This window comes from Neurospora hispaniola (assembly GCF_033458365.1).
Source record: "Neurospora hispaniola strain FGSC 10403 chromosome Unknown B0T23scaffold_4, whole genome shotgun sequence".
Classification (NCBI taxonomy): domain Eukaryota; kingdom Fungi; phylum Ascomycota; class Sordariomycetes; order Sordariales; family Sordariaceae; genus Neurospora; species Neurospora hispaniola.
Genome location: NW_026944409.1, coordinates 438,106 through 464,439, shown reverse-complemented (window position 1 = coordinate 464,439; position 26,334 = coordinate 438,106). Strand labels below are relative to the sequence as shown.

Below are 26,334 nucleotides of genomic sequence, written 5' to 3'. Positions count from 1 at the left end.
ATTTACTACGAATTGTGAAGGTTCTAAGGACGGAACTTATAAGGGGGGGGGTTGTATTAAGAGGTTTAAAATTCGTATACGGAAGTACTTTAGCGGTTATTACTCCCCTTTATTAACCGACGTATAGGATTACTAATAATAATATTTATATTAGGTCGGGCTCGTAGGAAGAATAATCCGGTACTGCGCTAAAGCGTTAAATTAGTATAGGGCTCTATAATACTTATTAGCGGATGAATAGAGTTTATATAGGTATAAAAGAGGCTTAATAGAGTATAGTTTATTATAGTCGGTAATTATTAATATATCTTTAGATTAACCCCTAACTTGCTATCCCCTATGTGTAGCTACGACCGTAGTTACCTCAGCCTACCTTTCGCCTACGTTCCTAATAATTAAATAGTTTAATACTTAAGACGAAGTACGTAATTGTATTAAGGTTATTAACGATGATGATAGCGATAATAAGTTAGGAAGGTATTAGGTAGCGAGAGTACGGGAGTAAAAAGTAAAGGAGTAGGGAGTTATTGAGGTATTATTAATTTCCTCGTTTAACGAACTCTTTAAATTATTTAAGCTATTAGATATTAGTATTTAGTAGTAGAATATAATTGAATTTGATTGTTTATAACTAATATTAATTAAATAGAACTATTAATTTTAATAATATTATTTTGTACTAAATACTATATAGATATTACTAGAATCACGCAATTAAGTAACCTAGAAATCTGACCAAGGTCCCTGATATGTAAAACAATGAAATTTATACCTAAAACACGGTTATTTACATGCCAGCTACCTTGGGGGTTTTTGGGTGTATGTAGGGAATGGGGTGGGTGCGCGGAGGGTTACTCTTATCCAACTATATCATCAAAGCCACAACATCAATAATGACATCACTTCCCCTTACTCCCCAGGAAACTGAAAAGCCCAACCTGAACATCAAACTCCTTTTTATATTCGGTATCATCGTCTAGTAGGTACGCTTTCTTTCAGTCATTAACTCTTTTTTTTTTTTTGTTTTATCTTGACCACATCTACTCCTGGCCAAGCAAAACAGCCGGGCTACCCTGGACAAACTCCAAATCCACCTTGTGACCCAGCAGCTCGCGAATGTTGGAGATGCCGTACTTGATCATGGTGGGGCGCTCGAGGGAGAGACCCCAGCCGAAGACGCGCATGTCCTTGCTGTGGGGGGTGTTAGTACGGGTTTGCGAGGATATGAAAAGTGAGAGAAGGGAGGAAAGGGGATAGACGTACGGAAGACCCATAGACTCCAGCATTTCGGCGCGGAACATGCCGCTGTTTCCGATCTCGACGAGCTTGCCGAGGCCCTTGTCTATTTTTGTGTTTGTCTGTCAGCGTTTCGGTTTCTTCAGCCACAACTTAAAGGTGCCACTCACGGTAAGCGAAAATCTCCATTGAAGGCTCGGTATAAGGGTTGTAAGCGGGCTTGAACTGCAAATCATGCAGACCCATCTTGCCAAAGAAGATCTCCATGAACTCCATCAGACCACCGAGGGTCAAGCCGTAGTCGGCAATGACACCCTCGACCTGGTGGAACTCGGCCAAATGTGTGGCATCGACGGTCTCGTTACGGAAGACGCGATCGATGGAGAAGTAGCGAGCCGGGAGAGGCCTGCCGTCGGGGCCCTTGGTGGCGGCCAGCTTGTGCAGCATGTTTGCGCTGATGGCGGTGGTGTGTGTGCGCAGGACGAGGCGGAGCGACTCGTCGCCAGACCAGGGGTAGCGGTAGCCGATGGAGCCGTACTTGCCGTCCTGGTGCACGGCCTTGACGTTGCCCCAGTAGGCCTGGTAGTCTTTTGTGTCGTCGGGCGAGTCGGCGCGCGGGAAGTCGGCGGCCTTGGGGTCCGAGATGTAGAAGGTGTCTTGGAGATCGCGGGCGGGGTGCTGCTGGGGCACAAAGAGGGCGTCGAAGTTCCAGAAGCCGGACTCGACGAACTTGTCGGTGGGCATCTCCTCGAAGCCCATCTCGAAGAAGATGTTGCGCAGCTCCTGGCGCACCTTGTTGAGCGGGTGCAGGGCGCCGCCGTTCTGGGTGGCGCCGAGGGCCTTGAAGTTGTAAGGCTTGAAGGTGGCCGTCTTCCAGGCGCCCGAGGCAATCATGTCGGCGGTCAGGTCGGTGGCCTCCTCGGGGATCTTGAGGGCAAACTTGGGGCCCTTGTGGATCTTGAAGGAGAAGATGTTTTGTGTGCGGATGAGCTTGCGCTTCTTGAGGTCGGCGAGGATCTTGGGGTCGGGGTGTGTCTTGGTCTGCTGGACCGTCTTGATCTGCTCCTGCGTGGTGTCGTTGATCTTGTCGGCGACGGCCGTGAACTTGCCGTCCTTGGTCTTGCTGATCCACTTCTCCTTGAAGGCCTTGCCCTGGCCGATCTTGACCACGTTCTTGTCGCCGATGGCCTCCTCCAGCTCCTTGACCGACAGGCCCTCGACGGCCTTGCGCAGGGCCTCGAAGACGCGGGCCTCGTGGGAGCCATTGGCGACGATCTGTTCGGCTTCGGGTTCGAGGAGGGCTTCCTGGCGCTCAATGGTGTCGTATCTTACCATCTCGCGCGACGCCAGCCTGTCGAGGGCGGCCTTGAGGTCGACGAAGGTGGCGCTGGGGAAGGCATCGCTGGAGAGGAGGGGCTGCGACTTGTCGAGGGCAGCGAGGATGTCGGTCGCGAGGTCCTCGGAGGACGCGGTGGTGTTTGTTGGAGGCGCCATTATGTGTGGTTGTGTGTGTGTGTGTGTGTATGGGAACAAAAGTGAAGCAACGGACTCGATCGGAGCGGCAAGCGGATCGTGGGGGGCTTGGAGCTGACGGTTCAGTGGTCAAACTCCGGGGGGGTGCGGCGCCGTACTGGAGTCTCCGTCTGGCACAGGCATGGTGGGGCTTTGACTCACAATTTCCCAAATTCCAGACGCGGGCCGGCCCCGCGAATCGGACATGTGGACCCTTCCAGTCCGTGAGTGTGTGCTTGGTTGGCCAATGACAGCCGGCGGAAAATCTTGGAGGCCGCAGAGTTAGCCGTACACAACCCTAACCCGTCCCGTCAAGGCATGTCATTGTCTCCGTCTCCCGTCTCCCCGCAGCTTCACCATTGCATCTCACCGCCAGCAACGCCGTTAGGTCTGAATGATTGACTGATGCGAGACTCCAACAATGCCCGACTTACTGGCTCAGCATCACTTCATTAGCAGCTACCATCTTTTATCTTCTCCTCTTTAACGCGCATTCGGTAATGCCTCTTTGATCCCGTCCTGTTCAGCCTACCTGTTGTTGACCAGGGCAACGCAAGTCGGTTGGGCTCTTGAGCGCCAGTTCCGTTCAGTCCTGTCAACAAACGGCAGCTTTGGCTGCCCGGCTAGCTCAATCGGTAGAGCGTGAGACTCTTAATCTCAAGGTTGTGGGTTCGACCCCCACGTCGGGCTCAATTCCCGGCGTTGAAACACGCCTTTCTTTTTGCACTTTTTCTCTGTCTATGTCAATGTCGTGATTCCTGTCATTCATATCGTGGAATTTTCTTTTTTAATGGAATTCCACGAATGGCGGTTTCGAGGCATGGTATTGGCCTCGGGACACTGTTCAGGATTGCCTCTTGGTCCAAGCTTTGAGCGATGCTATTCCCACCAACACGAATATCACGGACTGACTTTCGGTTCATCGTTCCTTGTCAATGCACCTCTTTTCCCCCAGTCTGAGTGAATATGGTGATGATTATTGAATATTGACGTCTGGAAGGAGGCCCCCCGCCTTGAAGTTTCATCGTGGTAGTGTTTAAACCTGGGCCGGCCATCCATTCTTCCTTTCTCCAACTAAGATGCCAATCAAGCATTTCCCTAGTCCTTATTCCCGACTTTTCAACATTCTCCTCACCAACTTACATACCCCCATATACCAAAACTTTGACAATGTTGATTGGCTGCTGCTAAGCCAACACGATCGCCATTCACTGTCACCTGGCATGCCATTGAAAGTGGCTTTAACGCAACCAACCAGGCTCTGGACATCGGTCGCTTCTCCAACTGCCGGCCTGTCCTACATCACATTTCGGCGATCCCCCAACACTTCCGATATCTGCGACAGAAGCAGGAGATGATGGAGATTGGCCAATAAATCCGAACACGAAGTGCATCTACACCACCAAGAAAAGAAGCTTGAATGCATCGCGCTATAAAGAGCAGCCACTGCAAGCTACATAAACTGGGAACTAGAACAGTTGACTTGGAATCCGTTCACAACCATTCATGAGCTCCTTAAGCTCTCAAACCTCCATCCACACAACATCATCGATTGTTTGGTGAACTGAAATGCGGCTTTGAACTTGACGGTGACAGAATAAACAACATCGACTCACAAGACAGATCTCCAAGGACATCTTCTGTATCGAATTCACCAAGATCTACCGTCAAAATGACTTCCGGAACCCCCATGTCAAACCTCGCCGTGAACAACTTGTTCAATGTCAACGGCATCGTTGCAGTCATCACCGGAGGCGGAACAGGTGAACCTCTTTGACGTTCGCCTTCGTCCATTGGCTAACCATTCAACTTTCCAGGCATCGGCCTTATGATGGCCAGAGCCCTTGCCGCCAATGGTGCTAAGCGAGTCTACATCCTCGGCCGTCGTGCCGATGTTCTTTCCGCCGCCGTCCGAGCTAACCCCGAGGGAGGCATCATCGTCGCCATCATCTGCGATGTCACTGATAAGGACGCCCTCCAAAAGTGCGTCGACAAGATCACGAACGATGTCGGCTACATCAATCTCTTTGTCGCCAACTCGGGCGTCCTGGGTCCTGCCAACAAGTGGGATACTAGCCTCCCTCTCTCCGAAGTCCGCAAGAACCTGTTCACCAACTACCAGATGGAGGAGATGACCAGTGCCCTTCACACCAACGTCACCGGCGCCTTCTTTTCGATGGTCGCCTTCCTTGAGTTGCTGGAGGCGGGCAACAAGAACGCTGTCGAGAAGGGAGGATTTGGCAAGCCGGTGGTAGCCGGGAGTAATGTCCCGTCTGTTCAGAGCCAGATCATCGTGACAGCTAGTATTGCGGGATTCAGCCGGAAGACGGTATCGACGCCGGCATATGGAAGTAGCAAGGCTGCGATGATCTATTTAACCAAGCAGGCCAGTTCTGCCTTGGCTCCCTATGGCATTCGGGCGAATGCGTTGGCTCCGGGGTGTAAGTGTAGTCCCTTGCGGTTATTTCGAAATGCTGATGCTGATGAGATTTACAGTATTCCCTTCCGAGCTCGCCGCCGGACTCATCGGTAACCGTGATCCCGGGACCGAGTCCTTTGAAAGTCCGCATTTTATCCCTGTTAGGAAGTTTGGTGGTGAGGAAGAGATGGCTGGCACCGTCCTGTATCTTGCGAGCCGTGCCGGAAGCTTCTGCAACGGTCTGATTCTTGTTAACGATGGTGGGCGGTTGTCGGTTATGCCGTCCTCGTACTGAGGTACAGCGATGAGGATAACTCAAGTTGCCAAGCCAAGTTCAAGCAATCAAGCAAATATAATCAATTAATTCGAGGTCCCCCGTAGAGTTGACCAAGTAATTGAGGGTCATCAACTTGATTGACATTAATTGGCCGCCCGGCGGAATTCTAGGGTTAGGGTTGAAGCCCATACTTTTCTATCCCTAAAGATCGCTACCCTAGCTCGGACCTACCCTATCTCGAAATTTTTAGTGTTTTGCTCTATCGTCAATTACTTGATTAATTAAGCAATCAATCAATTCAAGTTGGTTACTTAACCCACTCAATCAACTTTAAACCCTTATTTGATTGAACTTGAGTTATCCTCATCGCTGCTGAGGTAAGATTACTGTTCGGCAGAGTTGGGATTAGTACTACTCTAGTCTAGTATTTGACCGGTACTAGTACTAGAGGTCTAGTACTAGTACTAGACCCAGTACTAGTACTAATTAGTACTCTAGTATTTAGTACTACTAAAGTATTTTTAGTATTTTCAAAAAAATAGTTTTAGTATAGAAAATATACTAGAAAACGAGCTCTTTTCAGTACTAGTAACGGTTTTCTAGGAAAGTAAAAAACTAAAAAGTTATTAAGAAAAATAAAATACTAATTAGTACTAATTAGTACTACTCTAGTACTACTAATAATACTAGAGTAGTACTAATTAGTACTAGAAATACTAATTCAATACTAAAAATACTAAAATTAGTACTGGAAATACTAGTTTAGTATTGAAAATACTAGTCTAGTACTGAAAATACTAGACTAGTATTAGGTATATTAGTCTAATATTTCTAATACTTATTTAGATTTTTACTAATATATATAGTAAATTCTAATTTATAATACCTTATTATATCTATATAATTATTCTTAAATACTAATAATAGTAAATATTATATATAATAATATAATACGTCTATATAATTATATTTATATTAATATATTACTTAATTTTAATACCTTCTATTATTATATATATAAAGATAAAATATACGTATATATATATTTATATATATAAAGATCTTCAATCTGCTATACTATATAATAATATAAGAAAATAAAAAGCAAATAGATAAGAAAATCCTAAAACCTATATAATAATAATAATAAGAATTCTTATTATTATTTATTAATATAAGTTTTAAATTCCTTTAAAGCAAGCCTTATAAGCCTTACCCTCCTTCTTCAAATCCTGCTGCTGGCGCCAGTGGTACTGCAAAGCATGCTTGTTAAGAAAGCGCTTCTTGCAACGGGAATTATCACAAACCCAGAAAATCTTATCATCCTATAATAATAATAATAAATAATTAGTAAATAAATAAATAAATGAATAAATAAATAAATAAATAAATAAATAATATATATATATATATTTAACTATATTTAAAATTATTAATTACTTACAATGAACTTTCTGTTTCTCTAGGCTCGAACCCGCTTTGTATAAGTCCTTGGACTTTCTAATAATATAATTAGTAAATAAATAAAATAATAAAAGATAAATAAATAAATATATAAATTACTTACTTTTAAAAGCATTTCTATCCCGGGCTTCCATATTCGATTCTAGATCCTCCCCGAATTCTATAATCCTTTTATAATCCTCGACCTTCTTTCGTAGCCGTTGATTTTCTTCTTTCAAATTCTTATAAATATCTTCCTTTTGTTGATCTTCTTTCATTTTTCTTTCAATCTCTTCCTGGCTCTTAAGGTTATTATTCCAAACCGTAATCGAATTCGTAAATCGGATTTTAAGGGCTTGAATTTCCTTATATATATTAGAAAGAATCGGGCTTGGGTCTTCGGTTTGTAATTCTTCGATTTCTTGGTGTTCGTTAGAATTAATATCGCCTTCCAATTCCCAGAATTCTTCAGAATCTTCTTCAAAATTGGTAGAAGGATGGATTTTCGGAATGAGTGTAAGAGGGTGGAAATTATTCTATAAATAAATTAATAAATATTTAATAAATAATAAAATAAATAATAAGAAATAAAATATATATATATATATTTATATATATATATATATATATATATATAAATACGTACCGTAGAATACGAATAGCAGAAGTGCGGAGCAGCTATAAAATAGCCAAAATATTTATCGTTACGAAGGTTATACTATAATATTATTAATATTTTAATAAAATAAAATTATATAAAAATACAAAATTTACTTCCTAAATTATATCCCTTTCTAAAGCCCAAGCTTCGTTGAAGATTTCCATAATCTTCTGTTGGTTAGGGTTTTATTCGAAGGTTATAATAGAATCTTTTAATTGTTCGAAGCGGGATTGAATGGAAGTATAACCGTAGTGGTTAACAAAGGGGAAGGCGGAAGTAGTAGTAGCCATTTTATAAAATTTATTAAAAAGATTTAATAAATTTTAAATTAGTAATTAGTATATTATTATAGTAATTATTAGACGAATAAAGTATTCAAATTCGTTATAGAATAGGAAATAAGAAAGATTAAAAGTAAAGAGGGGAAGGGAGATATATATAGAAATTTTTTGACTAATATTCTTAAATAATTATTTAAATTTATTAATTTTTTATTAATTTAATAGAATTAATTATTAATTATTAATTTAATTCCTTAATTAATTATAATCATTAATTCCTTTTTAAATCAATTCTTAATTAATTCTTATTTATTAATTAATTAATAAATTAATCTTTAATTATTAAACTATTATTAAATTAAACCTAATATTGATTATTAATTATTAAATTAATTCCCCAACTAATCTTAAGACTTAATTAATTACTAAATAGATTCTTTGATATATTATTATTATTATATAAAATATTATATTAATTATTTAATTAATAATTAATTTAATTAATTAATTATTAATCATTAATTATTAATGTAATTCCTTTATTAATTATAATAATTAATATATTATTAGATTAATTCCTAATTAATTCTACTTTATTAATTAATTAATAGATTAATCCAATAATTATTAAATAGTAATTCAATTAATTCTAATATAAATTATTAATCGTTAAATTAATTCCCTAACTAATTTTAAGACTTAATTAATTATTAAATAGATTCTTTAATATATTACTATTATTAAATAAAGTATTACATTTATTTTTCTACTTAATAATTAATTCAATTAATTAAATATTAGTTATTAATTAATATAATATAATTCCTTAAATAATTATAATAATTAATATTTAGTTAGATTAATTCCTAATTAATTCTTATTTATTAATTAATTAATCAATTAGTTATTGATTATTTAATAGTGATTAAATTAAATCTAATATTAATTGTTAATCGTTAAAATAATTCTTTAACTAATCTTACAACTTAATTAATTATTGAATAGATTCCTTTATAGATTACTATTATTAAATAAAATATTACATTGATTATTTAATTAATAATTAATTCAATTAATTTAATATTAACTATTAATTATTAATTTAATTCCTTAATTAATTATAATAATTAATATTTATTCAGATTAATTCCTAATCAATTCTTATTTATTAATTAATTAATCAATTAATCATTAATTATTAAATAGTAACTAAATTAAAACTAATATTAATTGTTAATCGTTGAATTAATTCCCTAACTAATCTTACGAGTTAATTAATTATTAAATAGATTCTTTAATATATTACTATTATTAAACAAAATATTACATTAATCATTTAATTAATAAATAGATAAGGCGGTAGCATAGTGTAAGGAAGAAAGAAGGGAAGGAAGGAGAAAGCCGGGTCGAAGTTTCCTTTATAGAAATATCTGGGCGGCCCGGGATGACGTAATTGAGGAAAAATGGGATGAAAGACCGCCAACCGCAAAGAAGCCACGGCAAGAGGACGAAGGAAGGACGGCTACAGGCCGGAGCCGGGTCGGCCACACACACAACACAAGTTCATAGCCTCAGTCATAACGGTAAGGTCATACCGAGAGGAAGGAAATCGGGAAGGCACGGAGCCAACACGGCGCCGTTGCGACAGCGAAGCGGAGGGTTTTCACCCGGCCATTACGGTACGGTTTTTCCCACCGACTACGAGCGAAGCAGCACCGCGTACCCACTAGGCGGACTATATATATAATTAGCGTATATAAGACTAATAATAATAATAATAAATAGATAAATTAATTAATTATTAATATTTTCTCAATAATTGAATTAACTATCAATTTACTTATAATAATAAATTTTATTAATTAATTAATTAATTATTCGATTAATCTATAAACTAATTATTTAATTAAATATTAAATTAATTATTTAATTAAATAATAATAATTAATTAAATTAATTATTTAAGTAAATCTTATATTAAATTAATAATCTTATTATTTTTTAAATAAACTATTAAAATATAAAGAGTATAACTTTCCACCTTCTTTTAACTTTATATTTTTTTCCTAAACTTAACTATTAGAAATCTACAACATTCTATTTATATTCAATCTTATATACTTATATATATAATTATACCTTTTAAACCTTATTATATTCTAGTATAAATTATACAATGCCTTTTAAATCGGATAATATTGAATTTACCCCCTCTACTCAAAATAAAACTACCCAAAAAGTTAATAAATTAAATGTTAATACGAATATTAAAGGAAAAAATAGAACAATTGAAAATACTTCCCCTATCCCAACTTCGAATAGTTTTCAAGATAATTCTAATAATATTTACGAAAATACAATAGATTTTACATTCGATTCAAAAGCTTATGTTATTAAAGCTGGGCATTTTAAAGTTGAACTCTTACCAATTAATATAACTAAACCTCGTAGAATTAAACTACTTTGTAAATAGTAAGTAAAAGAAGTAAACAAATAATATAAGATTTATATATATATAAATTATTATTATTATCATTACTATTTATAAGCTTATATTAATACTAATAATTTAATAGTTGTAATTATAGTAAGATCGAAAATGTAAAAGGATTTCAATCTTCGAATTTAGTAAAACATTTAAAGGCCAACCATAAGAATAAACCTTATAATGAGAAAATGGAAGCTCAAATGCAAGCTAGTAAGTTAATAATTACTTATAAAATATATATAATATATATATATATATATATATATATATATATATATATAAATATTTGTACTTTATTATAATCATTAAATATAGAATATAAATACTAATATATTATAGAAATAACTACTCCCTTTGAACAAATGGAAAATATATCAATTAAAAGACCTCGAAATATTACATATTCGGATTTTAATGAAGATATAGCTTATTCCAAAATTCTTAATTTTTTTATTGATAATAATATTGCTTTTAACGTTATTGAATCCGATTCCTTTAAAGAACTTTTAAATTATTATAATAGGTATTTAATTAATTATTCTATATATATATAAATAATTTACTAATATAATATTATAGAAATACTATAGCTTTAAATCGAAAGAAACTCCGTAATAAAGTTTCTACACTATATAATAGTTATTTTAAAGCCTTTAATTTAGAATTAATTAAACATATTAATTCAGGTGGAAAAATCTCTATTATTTTAGATTCCTGGAAATCTAGAAGTGGTGATTCGTATTTTGGGGTGAAAATCTATTATATAAACGAAAATTTCAAATATAAGTATAAATTAATAAGTAAATTGTAATAGTATAATAAATTTTAATAAAATATTAATTATATATTTAATTAGGATTTGAACCCTTACCCTCAAAATATTCAATTACGGGTTATTTTTATCTTAAAGCCTTTTTAAAGATTATTAAAGAATATAAACCTTTGAATGGAAATTCAGTTATTATAAGGTAAGTAATTATATTTATGTATATATATATATATATATATATATATATATATTTATTGATATTATAGTATTATATATATATTTATTACTTTTTAGAATTATAATATAAATAACTAATTATTTTTTTCTTTTAACTTTACTCGTGATAATACTAATTCGAATATTAAATTTCTTTAAGAATATTTTAAAAGGTATTATATTGAATTTACTAAAAATAATCTATTTGATATTAGATGTGCATCTCATATTATAAATTTAGTAGTTAGAGATATTTTGGATTTATTTATAAGTCGACGGGATATTATAATAGAAGAAAGAGGAAGCCAAAGTCCTCGATCATCTATTTATATAACTAGAGACGAAGAAGAAAATATTAATGAATATTTAAATATTGAGGATATTAAAAAAGATCCTTATTTACCTAGTGAAGAAAGTAGTTTAAAAGGTAGGAAATATTATATAAAAGATTAATTTATATAAATAATATTATATACTAATTTTATTAGATTTTGTTAATAAAATTCGACTTTTATCGAATTATATTAAGAATACCCAAAACGGTAGAGATATTTGGAAATATGGAATCGATTATGCAAAATGGCAAGGTAGTATAAATTCTAAATGGAAGGGTTATACTATCCCTATTGGTAAGTTTTATTTATTTTAAATTATAATATTATAATATTACTATTCTTTATTATATATATATATATATATATATATTATATAATAGTAATATTATAATATTATATTATATATAATAAAGTTATTTTTAATATATATTAATTAATATTATACTTTAGATAATGCTACGAGGTGGAATTCTACTTATAGAATGCTAGACTGGTTTCTATATTGTAAAGACGCAGTTATTTATACTTATAAAAATATTAATAACGATATTATTTTAACAAACTAAATTTCTGAAAAGGATTTTAAATATTTAGAAATTTTGAAAAGTCTATTTGAAATCTTTGTAGAACCCTCTATTGAATTACAAGGCCAGGTCTATACTACTATTAATCTAGCATTTCTATATATTTACGATATATTTGCTACCCTTAAGAAAATTATTAACGAAATTGAAAGAAACCAAAATCAAATAGGTGAAGTAAGTATTAATATTAATATTAATAATAATAATTATATATATATATAAATATATATATATATATATATATTTATATATAGTGTCTATTTTTGAAGGAATATATACTAACTAATAATAGGAAGGAATATTGAAGGATATAATTCAAGCGATTAGGGTTGGTATTACTAAATTAGAAAAATACTTTCCTAAAAAATTGAAAAAGGAAGATTTGGAAAAGTATAAACCTTATATTCTAGCTTTATTTCTAGATCCACGATATAAACTATTCTATTTCGAAAATGGCTCGGAAGGCCAAGAACCAGGCCTACTATATCATTACCCAACTATTTTAATAGATGTATTAAATATAATTAAAAAGGAATATAAATTGTAAGTATAAATAAACTTTATATTAATAATAATAATAATTATAATAATATCAATATTAATAATAATAATATATTATCAATACTATTATTATTAATACTATTATTATTATTTTGAATATTTCTTTTATTAAAGATATTTATAATTAATAATATTCTTAGTACTATACTCCCTACTACCCGGCTTCGAAATGAAGAAATTACAACTACAGAAGACGATACTCGAAAGATTAAAGCTAAAAAGAATAAATTCTTTATTAAAAGTAAAAGCTAGAATATAATAAATGAAATTGACCAAAATTTACAAGAAGGCCGGCCAGAATCTCTAGAGGTAAGTTAATAAATATATATAATAATATATAATATATTAATCATTTAATAATATTATATATTTACTATTATTATATTTTAAATATTTAATATAATAAATAATACTATTATATAATAATACCCTATTAATATTACTCCCTTACTAATAAAATATTTAATAGAATATAAATCCTTTAAATTATTGGAAGACTGTAGCTTTGAAATGGCCTACTCTAGCTATAATGGCTAGAAAATATTTAGGAATTCCAGCTACTAGTGCTAGTATTGAACGTGAATTTAGTTATAGTCAATTAATTATAATTAGAAGCTGTACTAAAATTGATCCAAAATTAATGAAGTAAATAATGTTTTTAAAAAGTTGGAGAATTACTAGTATTGAAGAAATTAATCAATATTTATATAATAATATTAGTAATTTCTTTGAAGATAATAAAGAAAAGAAGGAAAGAAAAGGTAAAGAAAATGATTCTAATAGTAGTAGTAGTAATAGTAGTAATAGTAGTGATAATAATAATAATAATGAAAGTAATAAAAATAGATTTATTACTTTGAAGGAAAAAAGGGATTTAGAAAAAAGAAGAAAGAATAAAAGAAACCCTATTGCTATTTCTAGTGAAAGTGAAGAGGAGGAAGAAGAAGGGGATGAGGAATTTAACGAAAATAATAGTAGTAGTATTACTAATATTCGAGAAAGGTTAAGAAGTAGTAATACTATTATTTATAAAGGGGATAGTTATAATAGTGAGGATATTAATTTGGAAGATTTGAATGAAGAAGAATTAAAAGAATATAGAAGAGAAGGTATTATTTTTTAATTATTATAATATTAATATATATTTTAAGTATTAGGGATTGAATTATATAATAATAAATTATATAAAATTAAATTTCTTTATAAATTAGAATTTGAAAGAATTATTAATATTTATATATATTATTAATATAAACCTTAGAGTAAATACTATATTACAAATATAATAGTATAATATATTCAATTAATAAATTCTATTATTAAATCTTTTTTATATTTCTTTATAATATATTTCTTTTATTATTATATAAATATTAAATTTCTAACTATATTAATATTGAAGTTTCCAATATTTATAATATAAAATATTATATTTATATTATTTTCAATTTTAAATAAATTATTTCTAATATTATAGTACTAATATTAGTATTTTTAGTACTAATTCTAGTATTTTAGTACTAATTCTAGTATTTCTAGTACTAACTCCAGTATTTCTAGTACTAATTCTAGTATTTTTAGTACTAACTCTAGTATTTTAAATAATAATTAAATGGTTTCAATTAGGAATCGTAATATTCTTTATAGGTATTAAGTTTAATAAGGGTATAGAGTAACTAGAATAAATTATATTTGAACTAATATTATAATAAAGTTTAATTATAATAATAAGAATAATAATAATAATAAGAATAATAATAATAATAATGATAATGATAATGATAATAATAATAATAATAATAATAATAATAATAATAATAATAATAATAATAATAATAATAATAATAATAATAATAATAATAATAATAATAATAATAATAATAATAATAATAATAATGAAGAGAAAAAGAAAACGAAAAAGAATAATATCCTTTAAAAGATAAATAATTTAATTTTGAATAACTTTTATAAATTAGTAATATTAAAATCTTTTAAATATAATAGTATTTCTATTTAAATAAATTTCCTTAATACTTCCTTAATTATATATACTTTTATTTACAAAAATATCAAAAAGCATTTATATAGATTTATTTACAAAATAGCAACTACTTTTATTTTACTACTATAAGACGAGGAAAAAGGAAAAAAGGAAAAAAGGAAAAAAGGAAAAAAGGAAAAAATGAAAAAAGGAAAAAAGGAAAAAAAGAAAAAAGGAAAAAGAAAAAGAAAAAAGGGGAAAAAGTAAAAAAAAAAAAGAAAAGGAAGAAAAAAGAAGAAAAAAAAGGAAAAATCCTAGAAAATTATCTACGGCTTTTACGAATCTTTACAACCCCCCCCCTAGTTTTCTTAGTTTTAGCACCAAAAGGCCTACCCCTTTTCTTAGGAAGAATAGAAGGATAGGAAGAAGAAGGAAGGTTAATAGAAAGAGGATCTGGAGAAAGTAAACGAGGAGGGGTAAAATATTCAGTGGAAGAAGAAGGAGAAGGAGAAGGTAAAAAAGAAGGATTCTTCTTTGAAGAAGAGGTCTAAAAGAAATTAGTATAATAAATAAAAAATAAAATTAATAAATAATAATCAACCTTAGAAGGAAGAATAGAAATAAAACTATTTCCAATTACTATAATACTATAACCGGGAATTTCTAAAACTATAATTAGTTAATTCGGTTGGGAAATTCCGGAAAGTTAATTGGGTTGGGAAAGTTTGGAAGATTGGATAGTTGTTGAAGACTAAAAAAGAAAAAAAATAATTAATAAATTAAATAAAAAGAATTTTAAAAAGAAAGAAAAAAGAAAAAGGGAAGAAAATACCGGTTCAATAGGTTGGTTATTAGAAGAACTAATAGGTTGAAGAGGTTCGAAAATAAATTCGAAGGTAGGAAGAGGCTAAAAAATAATTAGTAAAAAAAAAAGAAAAAAAAGAATAAAAAGGAAATAACGTACTTCGAAAGTAGATTGGAAATCGAAGAAATTCGGGTCCGGTTGTTCGAAATCTTTCATTGTAGGAAGAGAAAGGAGGGCGTCATTCTAAATAAAAATTAATAAAAAGAATAAAGAAAAAGGTTAAAAAATAAAGTAAAAAGGATTAAAAGAAGAATTAAAAAAGAAATAAAAGAAATAGGAAAAAAGAAGAGAAAAGTAAAGGGGGGGGGGGGGGGGGGAAGAAGAAAAATAAGAAAAAAAAAAGAAGGGGGGGGGGGGGGGGGAGGGGGAAAGGAAAAAGAAAAAAAGAAGAAAAAAAAGAAGAAAAAAAGAAGAAAAAAAAGAAGAAAAGAAAAGAAGGAAAAAAGAAGAAAAGAAAAAAGGAAAAAAAAAGGGAATGAAAATAAAGGAAAAAGAAAAAAGAAAAAAATGAAGAAAATAATAAAAGAAGAAAAATGGAAGAAAAAGAATAGAAGAATAAGAAAAGAAGAAGGGGGGGGAAAGAAAGAGAAAGAAGAAGAAAAAGGAAAAAGAAAATAAAGAAAAAGAATAAAAGAAAAAGAATAAAAGAAAAAGAATAAAAGAAAAAGAATAAAAGAAAAGGAATAAAAGAAAAGGAAAAAAGAAAAAGAATAGAAGAAAAAGAATAGAAGAAAAAGAATAGTAGAAAAAGAATAAAAGAAAAAAAGGTAGGAAAAAAGGAAGTAAACGAACCGAAAGAAAGGAATTGGAAGGAGGTTGGTTACCTTCCTGAAGGAAGGTTTCCAAGAAATCCATTGTAGAAGGTTAAGAGGAAGAGTGAAGTTGAGGAATAGAGTAGAAGAAGGTAGGGTAGTAAAGAAGAGTGTAGATAATTTGGAGAAAAAAAGAATTAGAATTTCTAAGGGAAGGAAGCTATATATATAAATTAGATTTTTCGTTATAAGAATACCTTATTATATTAATATTTAAATGAATTAACCGTTATTTTTATTAAAAGTATTATATTTAATTAAAAGATATAAAAATCTTAATTAAAATAGGAAAGTAGGATTTAAAAAATAGAGGGTAGGTACAATTACATTATATAGTCAACTAACAACCAAGGGTTTGTAATAACGTACGATTTTAATCTCGTATTGAAAAAAAGGACCGAAAAGAATTTAGGGGAGGTGAAATAGTAGATTTGGAATTTTAGAAATGTAGAGGCTCAAAGGGTATTAGTTATTAGGGGGGGTTAAGAAGAATAAAGTTATTATATTACTACTAACCCTACTATTATACTTATTACTATTATTACTACTACTACTATTACTATTACTACTACTACTACTACTATTACTACTACTACTACTACTATTATTACTACTACTACTACTACTACTACTACTACTACTACTACTACTACTACTATTATTATTTACATTCTTTATTTTATACTATTTAGAAGTATTTAAACTATAATATAATTTTCTTTTATTATTCAACTTATAAATATATTATAATTAATGTTAAACAGTACTACTATATAAAGCTTTATTAAATATTAATATAATCTATAAATTTACATTAGTCTTTTTATTACTATTATAGTATATTTTAAAAGAAATTTATATTTATACTACTAAAAGTACTAATTAGTACTACTAAAATACTAATTAGTACTACTAAAATACTAATTAGTACTACTAAAATACTAATTAGTACTACTCTAGTACTACTCTAGTACTACTCTAGTACTACTCTAGTAGTTTCAGTACTAGAGTAGTACTAATTAGTATTTTAGTATTACTTAAAATAGAGTATTTTATCTATATTCTAAATATAGTAAATAATAATAAAAATAGTAAGTTTCAAATATTAAATTGGATTATTGAATATATTTTTCTTAATTTAATTACTATACTTTTCTATCAAATCTACCTAAAAAAATTATTATTTAAATAAAGAAAAATCCCTACTTAGTAATTATACCGTTTTTTTACTTATTTATTTTTCTATAATTTAAACTCAGCGTTAAATATTGTAAAATATCATTTTTCAAAAATTAGTATTTTTAGTATACTAGAGTCTAGTACTAGTCTAGTACTAGTACTAGTCTAGTCTAGTACTAAGGCAGTACTAGTACTAGTACTAAAGTCTAGTACTCTAGTACTACTAATTAGTACTGTACTAATTCCCAACTCTGCTGTTCGGTACATTGTCCCTGGAGAAGACCGGAGAGGGCATGCATAGGGGATATGGTTATGGACGAAAGGCACAATGCCTTGCTCGAAAGGCCCGTATTAAGGGTAATAGAGGGTATCTGTTATTAATCCATCCAGTTGTCCACAGTCCCAATTACACGCTAATCAACGTTAAGTACAGTCTTACTAGGTAAGCATTAACATTCCCTTTCATCTCCTGCAGGCCTCCCTCTTCAACCATCACTCGTCACACTCCCCAGCCGCCTTCAGTGCTCTGCTCACCCTCTGTCCCAACCACTCCTTACCCTCCAACCCGACACTAATCCTCACCAGATCCTCCACCACCCCGAACTCGGCTGCCCACTCCAGCTCTCGATAATGCGCCAACAGCGTATACGCGCAACAAAGTGTAAAATTTGTTCCCAAACTCGGCCCCTTAGCCACGGCCATAGCGTTATAGAATGCTCTGGCCTTGGCTGGGGTGAGGAACTTGATAGAGACTAGGAAGCCGTACCCGCCTTCTTCTTCTAGACTCTCATCGGTAGGTTTAACCCGAAACTGCTCGTAGATATCTTCTGTCAATGACCCTTTGGGATAATAGACTTCTTGCACGCTGGTATGTGGTCGAAGCAAGTTGTGTACCAGCCATTCGGCATTGGCGCTCGCTTTTCGGACGCGGTGGACAAAGTCTCGACTGTTTCGTTCCATAACTGCAATATCGGCCGGGAACCAAGCTCTTTCCTCCTCTCTTCTTTGGGCCCCTTGTTCCTTGGGGGTAATTTCACCCTTTATCTCTTGTCTCTTTCCCCTAACCCCTTCTATCTCGCCGTTCAGACCAGCCGCATACCCCGAATCTCTCTTCTTCTCTTCCCTACTAGCTTCCATCGCCCCATTCAATTCCCCCCCCTCCAACATCCCCTTCAACACCCCATACCTCCCCCCTTCCGCCCGCGGATTCAAAACCAGACACCCCCCCATGACATCACACCCCCCACTCACCATCTTCGTCAAACTGCTCACCACGGCATCACATTTTCCCAAAACATTCACGTTCGCTCCGGTACCTCCGACAGTATCATCCACCACCAATACGAACCCATGTCGTCTCGAAAGCTTATAAAGACCAGAAACATCAGGTGATTGCATTAGTGGATTCCCGGGGAATTCTGTCACCAATAGATCGATTTGCAGGTCGCCCTCCAGGGACTCCGAAAGGGAAGAAAGTGGTGTTGAGTACGGGAAGAGGTGAAGAGTGAAGCCGAGGAGGGAGGAGAGGAGTTTAAGGGTATCGACGTAGAGGAAGCCGAATAGAGCCACGGAGGGGGCACGGGGGGGAACTGAGGGGTTAGGGGTAGAACTGGGGGTGGACAAAACGAGGGATTTGATGGCGGTGGAGAGGGCGGCTGTAGAGGACATGCCTGTGGGGTAGAGGAAGATGTCGGAGGGAGAGACGGGCAAAAAGGGGGTGGAGTAGCTTTTTGCGAGGCGGGTGCGGAGTAAGGAGAGGGCGGTGGTGGTGGTGGTTTCGTCGAAAGGGGTTGGTGGTTTACGTGGGTGGTCTGAACTGGTGGGGGGAGTGGACTGAAAAAAAGGGGCGCATTCCATCCAGTAAGTCGCGCGTCGACTGGAGATGCCAAAGCCGGTGTGTTGCCAGAAGGATTTGGCAAAGGGAAACATGTCGGTGGGGTAGGGGACGAGGAAGATGTCTTCTTGGCCGAGGAGGGGTGGTGGTTGAGCTTTTATTGTTGGGGGCTCGCGAACGGGGGTGATGGTGCCGTCCCAGTGGGCGATGAGGATGGGGAAGGTAACTTCTGGATCAGAAGCAGGGTCAAACTTCTGGCGGAAGAATTGGCGACACATGAGCGCGTGGTGGCCGGTGGAGACGATCAAGGCACGTTTGTCCTTGAGGTCGATATCATTGTCTGAGTGGCTGTGGAGTTGGGCGAAGTGCTCGAGAAGACGGTCGGCTAGGCGTTCGACTACTCGCGGGATGAAGAAGCGCGGGTAGCCGGTTTTCATGGTGTCCACCACGCGGGGGTCTCGCTTTGCCCAGCCGAGTGTGTCTTCCCATGTTGGGAGGTGGACGCTTATTCCCTGTGTAGGTAAAAATGGTCAGTTTGTTCAACAAATGGATGCGAGATGACTTGCGACCGACTTACATGGGGATTTCCAGGAGGAAGAGGCTCCCCAAGCTTGAGGAGTTCAGGATGTTCGATGATTCCCTTTTCACCCATCTTTGTCGTAGTCACTAGTGTATATACCGTATATGTCGGCGTCGCAACAAATTGAAGGGGCAAAGTTCCGATCTTATATATCCACCGCGAATATCACAAAAGGCGGTGATGCGTGTCAGCTAGCCACGTTCAGCCAATGTCCCAGCGCCCGAAAAAGCAAGGCGACACAATCATTGACCCCTTGAAGTTCGTCGGAGTGGAGCACCGATCGCCGAGCTGAAGATGTGCCAAGCACCTAAAAGACGCTGGAGTGTTGCTGTGTTGGAGCTTGATGTGGCAGTGGAGAACGCTGATGTCATGTCTCATGTGTTGGGAAGAACTGGTGGAAGAGTGCGACAGAAAGGAACATGGACAGAGAGGGCCAAAGCACACAACGAACTGAATAGTACACGTGATTTCAAGTTGGACAAGGAGGAATGGGCGGTTAAGTCTGGCTGGTCGGCGTTGTGAATCATGGGCGTTGTTTAGGGATTGGAGTGCTCTGTTTGTCGATCGTTGCACAAAGGACCAGAACATGGGTTTTAGCGCGGATGAATACTTTCTTTTTGGTGAGTAAGGTATGTACACGAATTGTGCATCAACCTGAACGTATCGTGAGTCGGAATGATACAGTGGAGTGGTGCAATGTAATGTATCCTTGTCGATGGAGCCATACCACGCCAAGACCAGCACCCCTGACGCAGATCACCGGGGGGAATCGCTTCCGAGCATGCATACCCCTGATTCACGACAGCCCCAGAATTATGTCAAAAACAACGTCAAATTTCCAGTTCCAGGCCATAAAGACATTTCCAACCTCTTTCGCAGTGCATACCTGTGTTCTCTTTTTTCCAGACCGTTAACCAGAGCCTCCCACATTCCATAAGATTCCCAGAAGCAATTCATTATAAAATCCCGAGTTTTCCCTTTTACAGAACAACTTCATCATCACGCAAGACCACAGTACAGCCAAAGCCAACGCTCACCACACAGCACTGTTACATACCCTTGAGCCTCTCCGCAAATGACCAACATATTGTTCTAATTGCCCATGGAGGACCAGGCCTAAGTCTATGCAATGATGTGGCCCGGGAACTGGAAGAAGAAGAAGGAGAGGAGTTCCTCCTCATTGGCGTCCCAGAGTAAGGACGCATCTGGCTCTGGACCAAAAGAGAAGGCGAGTAGCGATAGTAGTAGTGGCGGCAGCAAGGATGGAAAGACGGAGACTGAGGTCGAGACGGTGGATTACAAGGATAGGTAGTAGTGAGAAGTGAGGTGGGTTGCAAAAATGTCGGATTGTGCAGAGTCAAGGGCGCGGTGGTTTGAAGGAAAATGCCATGGTTCAGTTGGTTTGGTAGAATAAAAAGGGGAAGGTCATGTTGGTAAGGTATGTCTTGTTTACATTGGACGATGAATGTGCATTGAAACTGCTGTGAGAGCGACCGCACGTGCTAGGGGGTTAATAAGTCGAGAGTTCGATCCAACATCTCAACAAACAAAATTGGTCCAGTGGTCGAGCGGTGGGTTGCGCAAAGGGCGTAACTCGCGGGGCTACAGGCGGGACGGTAGAGCGAGGACGCCCCCTGGTGCAGTGCTAGGTTCCGTAGCCTGTAGTAGTGCTGTAGCTGGCGCCTTCCGGCTGTGTCAAATAGGGCTCTTCTACTCCCTTCCAGTTTGCAGTCACGTCCCATGTTCGATCCCTGGACCCAACAATCTTTTTATGTTTTTTTGGTTTGAAATACACTCATTATGAGTAGCATGCCTGTTCGTTCACTACGTTGAACGGGGCCAAGAACTAGTTGCAATGCACTGCGGGTTTGGCTGTGTTGTTTCGATCATCCTTTCCTTGAGAACTTGACAACGTCTCGGCAGCTGGTGACGGTTGGAGCAACCGCCAAATTTTTAGTCATCTGTTTCCCCGACCGACACGACCCGGCGGGACCTTCTACTTACTCGGTAAACAACCCCGCGCCACAAACCAATGCTAAAAAACTGCTCCCGGCTCGAAAATCATTTCTTCCGTCCTTTGACAACACGCGCAGCACTCCTCGACCTGAACCCATCCTCGGATCACACGCGTATTCGGGCCCGCGCTTGTTTGCTTTAGATCAGGTTCAACGGGTTGCTACTATCCAGTTTGCTCCCATCTCCTTTCGTTTGCTCGCGTCCTCTGGTCCGCGACCCTGGAAGCTTAGCTAGAGCGGCGCCATTCATTTGAGTTTCCAAGTTGATGGAAATGCCCGCTACAATGGACAAGGGACAACCACCCGACCATCCAGCTTCTGAACAGGAGCCGCCCGCAAAGAGGCACAAGCCTCTCAGTTAGTAACCCCATTGCATGACAACTAGCTCCAAAAGACTCCACGACTTTTAACGACCCTGCCCTGGAAATCAGAGGGTCGTTACCTTAATGGTGTACTGTCAAAGACCACACGAGTCAGCTAGTACCTAGACATCATGGCTACAGATGGCCCGAGTACCCAAACACGTGCCTGCTCAGGCGCGCAAATACACAACTCGCTGACCATACTTTCCACTTGCTCTAGACTCATATTTTCCTCAACCCTTTCGCGGCAAGATCTTCGTGCAAAACGAAAATCCGAATGAGGAAGAGGCGATTGCCGCGGCCAGGGAGGCCATAGCCTCCGCGAAACGCTCCACAGAAAATGATTTCACAATCGCCTTCTTCACGGATGCTTCGGTGGAAGGAAAGACACTCGATTTGCCCGGCGGATACTCTGTTGTTTTTGACAATTTCTTCCCCGGCACCCATCACTATCGCGAAAGACTCGAAATGGCCTGGCTGATGCCAAACATGATTACCAGTACCATTGGGGAGGCTGTAGGCATTTTACAAGCCCTTCAGGTTGCGATTCACCATCTTCGAGCTATCGCTATCTCGCCGGCTGATATAGCGAGCGCCCGGAGAGTAAATCTGTGCATTTTCTCGGATGCACATGAAGTTATCCGGCTCATCAAGTATCAGAATCTTAACGTAAGCTTCCATCGAGACCTTATAGCAAAAGTCACTGACTTGATTGAACAACTGTCCCATGAGGTCGGAGACATCCCCGGCTTTGATGTTTTCCTGGAGCTTCATTGGGTCAAAGGACATGCCGGCGTCGAAGAGAACGACCAAGCCGATCTCATTGCGAGAAGGGCTCGTCCCATTGAGGATGGAAGAGATATTTTCGTAGCCAGCGGTGAGGATGTGGACGCAACAGCACTACCGCCCGCCGTTCATCTTCTGTTTTTAGACGACATTGCGGCGGAGAAAGCTCGCCAACGGCCACCACGACCCTTGGGCAAACAAAATGATCGTCGCAAGAGGAACGGCAGGAGAACGCATCGAACGCGTGACAACAACGTCCCAAGTCCTTCTTTGCATCCACCCAACGACGACCTGACTTACAGCCCACCTCCTTGGGCTTCACATTCCTTCCGCTTTAGTAACAGTTCCTTGGAGATGCCTCAGTATCCCGCCACTCGCCCGTTTTCTTTTGCAAGCGAAGAGCATCCTCGTGTTTCCGAGAAGCAGACACTCGAAACTGAGGAGCAGAGCCCGACGCCTAAGCAAGATACACCCCTTGACGCCAATAATCATGAGGAGAAGCCTGCGATCGAGATCGAAGCCCTTGAGAGAGATTCTAAACTGGAGCAGGGGGTGGCGGTCATCCAGCCAGCCGTCATTCAACAAGTCATAGTGGGAAAGAGCCGACAGCAGCGCTCAACATCAACAAACCAACCATTGGATTGGAATCTTCGGCAAATGAGCAAGCGCTCACTTGTCTCCAGCACGAAGAGCAAGAGGAGCTGATAGCCAACTTGGAAGTCCAGGTTCCGGAGAAGAACTCTGTGTTGGAACACATTGTCTCGGACAACTTGGCAAGTGTCCCTCGACAAGTTGTTGAGGAAGACAAGCACTCAGTGAAACGCGAGGTCCAGAAACCGGCCATACTTCTGTCCACTGGAATGGAGGTCGCAGAAAATGAGCAAGATGCCACCCCTCACAGCGTGAACGAGCAACACGAGCCAACGACCAAAGCCAAAGACCAGAAGTTCATCATCCACGAAGCCATCGAAGATACAGAACCGTCACCGGACTCTGAAGTCTCGACGCCCGTTTACCAACCGGCTGAAGAACACAACGATTCAGCGCTAGAACCATTGCTAGGCGATCAAGCCTTGATTGATGTTCAGCTGGAGGGTGAGTATGTCGAGTGGTGCCAGCGCCGTCTACAAGACGTTTTGGTTTCAGTCCACAACCACGAAGGGGGCAGCACAGGCGAGACTGATACAAGTGAGGAGGTTATTAGTAGAGAGGAAACCCAAGCGGCTGTTGGCAGACCACTGGCGGAGGAGGTGGAAGCAACTTTGGCCTAGATGTTCGCTTCCGATGTGCAGGGCATGTCTCGTTTGGAACGCGTATTGGCGAAGCTCAAAAACAGGAAAGTTGAACAAGTTCCAAGTTGCTTCTTGCAAGGCAAGGAGCTTTTGGTTGTTTTACCGGGATGATCCCAGGTTTCCGGCTTGTCGAAGCGAAGAAGTCTGGCTCTTTTTTTTTTATGTCTGTGTTAATTTGGCTGGTTCTCCTCTCTGTTGTTTAAGATATCCCTGGTGCCTTGGACAGTGTCGCAAGGCTCTTTGTTTGGAGGTATAGCAAGATGGCAAGTGCTACAAGGGAGGATGTTGGGCGGCTGCTCGGTCCAACATAAAGCGGCAAAAGGATTCACTGTTTACGAATTCAATTGCCGTTAGTAGTTGGCGAGTGGTACTGAGGCACTTCAGCCAGCGTGTGTATATCCTGACCTCTTGCATGATTGGTGGCAGGGTCGATGTCATTCTGGATGCCGCTTGTGAACATGATATATCTACGCTTCTTTTTCATTGAACTCACAATGTATATTTGCTCAGACCAACTATGTGTACTAGTCGCCAGTCTTGACAAGCACTCCCCAACCACCACCAACAACATAAACATCATAAGGAATGAACTCACCACAAAAACATACTTGCCAATCGCCTCTCTCAACTTTGCTGGTTCCAGTTCTGTAGGCTAACCGACGTCGTCTTTCACGTTCCAGCCGTCTTTCAGCAAACCTCCTTGTCACAATCAGTTCTATCCGTGCCCTACCCAGTACCATTACTACGAAACATATCCATCCATTCAACATGTCTTCTTTCGACATTGCCAAAGGCAATGGAAATATGCAGGAACAAACAAGGTGTGCCATGCATTTTTCGCAAGGGAAGAAAGTCTCCACGTGAATTATGAATGATAAATGCGGCTTGGGAACAGCTCTTGTTTAGTTTATCTTTTCGGCGTGCACAAAGTAAACGTACCCAGGCAGGTAGGTAGGTAGGAACAAGGTATGATGGATGAGTGGTGGTGAATGCGTCGATCTGGGAAGGCCATTTATAAAGCACAAGTCCTGGTAGAAAATGCAACACATTCAAATGGACCAGTGGTCGAGCGGTGGGTTGCGCGTGAGGGCGTAACTCACGGGGCTACGGGAGGGACAGTGGAGCGTGGACGACTCCCTGGTACTGGTAGTGCTGGGTTCTGTTATTAAAGTGAAGTGAGACATCACAAGGGTAAGCGAGTATGGTGGTGAACTTGTTGATTGAGTATTAGAGAAGAGAGAGAGAGAAAAGGAGGGAGTGAAAATAAAAATATATATATAAAATATAAAACGAGAGCGAATAAATTATCTATATATAGATCGAAAATGTTATATATTTAATACTCCCCCTTAAACTAAATATAGTTCAAAAACTAAAGCTATTCGTATTCCTCTCTTCTTAAACTACCAAAGGATAAATACGGGCTAGTAAAAACCTAATAGGAAAAAAGGTCCCTGTATTATTAATAAAGAAAATATTATTTTTTTAAAGTAATTTTGGTTATATTTTACTATTAAAGTAAAGTATAGTAAAGCTGAAATTAAATTTAGAATCCGTTTATCGAGTTAAATGGAATGATGGGTAAATTTGCTTTGAAAGGTTGAAATTTATTATAAGACGATTTTTTGCAAATCCTATACAAATGAATTTCGCGGGAATTCGAAAATTGTAATTTAAACCGTCTGGCTGTACGCGCCCTAAAATAGAGGTTGTAGGGATTATAATAGAACGGAACCGAAAGATAGTAAATAATCGAATAGTATTAAAATTCTTATAGTTATAGTACTATAATAATTAACGTAGTAGTTATACACAGAGTATATAAAGTTCTAAAGCTATAGAGTAT

At 36.9% G+C, this 26,334-nt stretch overlaps 6 protein-coding genes and 1 non-coding gene across 7 annotated transcripts; 4 read left to right on the top strand and 3 right to left on the bottom strand.

Moving 5' to 3' along the window:
- Positions 1–668: 668 nt before the first annotated feature.
- On the bottom strand, positions 669–2,893 carry B0T23DRAFT_453288 (putative phenylalanine--tRNA ligase beta chain). Its single transcript, XM_062841171.1, has 3 exons — positions 1,407–2,893; positions 1,264–1,342; positions 669–1,191 (listed from the first exon to the last, which is right to left on the bottom strand). The coding sequence occupies exons 1-3, from the start codon at positions 2,728–2,730 to the stop codon at positions 1,041–1,043; spliced, it is 1,554 nt and encodes a 517-aa protein (XP_062692570.1). The 5' UTR covers positions 2,731–2,893; the 3' UTR covers positions 669–1,040.
- Positions 2,894–3,365: 472 nt separating this feature from the next.
- B0T23DRAFT_t219 lies at positions 3,366–3,438 on the top strand. The gene has a single exon. It is a non-coding gene; the product is annotated as a tRNA-Lys (tRNA).
- Positions 3,439–4,263: 825 nt separating this feature from the next.
- On the top strand, positions 4,264–5,545 carry B0T23DRAFT_134332 (uncharacterized protein). Its single transcript, XM_062832245.1, has 3 exons — positions 4,264–4,511; positions 4,566–5,189; positions 5,245–5,545. Exons 1-3 carry the CDS (start codon positions 4,421–4,423, stop codon positions 5,460–5,462), a joined length of 933 nt encoding a protein of 310 aa, XP_062692569.1. The 5' UTR covers positions 4,264–4,420; the 3' UTR covers positions 5,463–5,545.
- Positions 5,546–17,968: 12,423 nt separating this feature from the next.
- Positions 17,969–20,216, bottom strand: B0T23DRAFT_441542 (pyridoxal phosphate-dependent transferase). Its single transcript, XM_062840779.1, has 2 exons — positions 20,031–20,216; positions 17,969–19,965 (listed from the first exon to the last, which is right to left on the bottom strand). The coding sequence occupies exons 1-2, from the start codon at positions 20,103–20,105 to the stop codon at positions 18,112–18,114; spliced, it is 1,929 nt and encodes a 642-aa protein (XP_062692568.1). The 5' UTR covers positions 20,106–20,216; the 3' UTR covers positions 17,969–18,111.
- Positions 20,217–20,822: 606 nt separating this feature from the next.
- On the top strand, positions 20,823–21,737 carry B0T23DRAFT_379007 (uncharacterized protein; the record flags this gene model as incomplete). The annotated part of the gene is made up of 1 exon (XM_062837123.1): positions 20,823–21,737. A coding segment is annotated over exon 1 (179 nt), but the record flags the coding sequence as incomplete, so codon positions are not given.
- A 595-nt stretch (positions 21,738–22,332) lies between these two features.
- On the top strand, positions 22,333–24,467 carry B0T23DRAFT_404240 (uncharacterized protein; the record flags this gene model as incomplete). The annotated part of the gene is made up of 4 exons (XM_062838879.1): positions 22,333–22,405; positions 22,631–23,079; positions 23,143–23,769; positions 23,799–24,467. The coding sequence occupies 4 exons, from the start codon at positions 22,333–22,335 to the stop codon at positions 24,465–24,467; spliced, it is 1,818 nt and encodes a 605-aa protein (XP_062692566.1).
- Positions 24,468–24,786: 319 nt separating this feature from the next.
- Positions 24,787–25,191, bottom strand: B0T23DRAFT_134313 (uncharacterized protein). The gene has a single exon (XM_062832244.1). The coding sequence runs from the start codon at positions 25,066–25,068 to the stop codon at positions 24,829–24,831; it is 240 nt and encodes a 79-aa protein (XP_062692565.1). The 5' UTR covers positions 25,069–25,191; the 3' UTR covers positions 24,787–24,828.
- Positions 25,192–26,334: the final 1,143 nt, after the last annotated feature.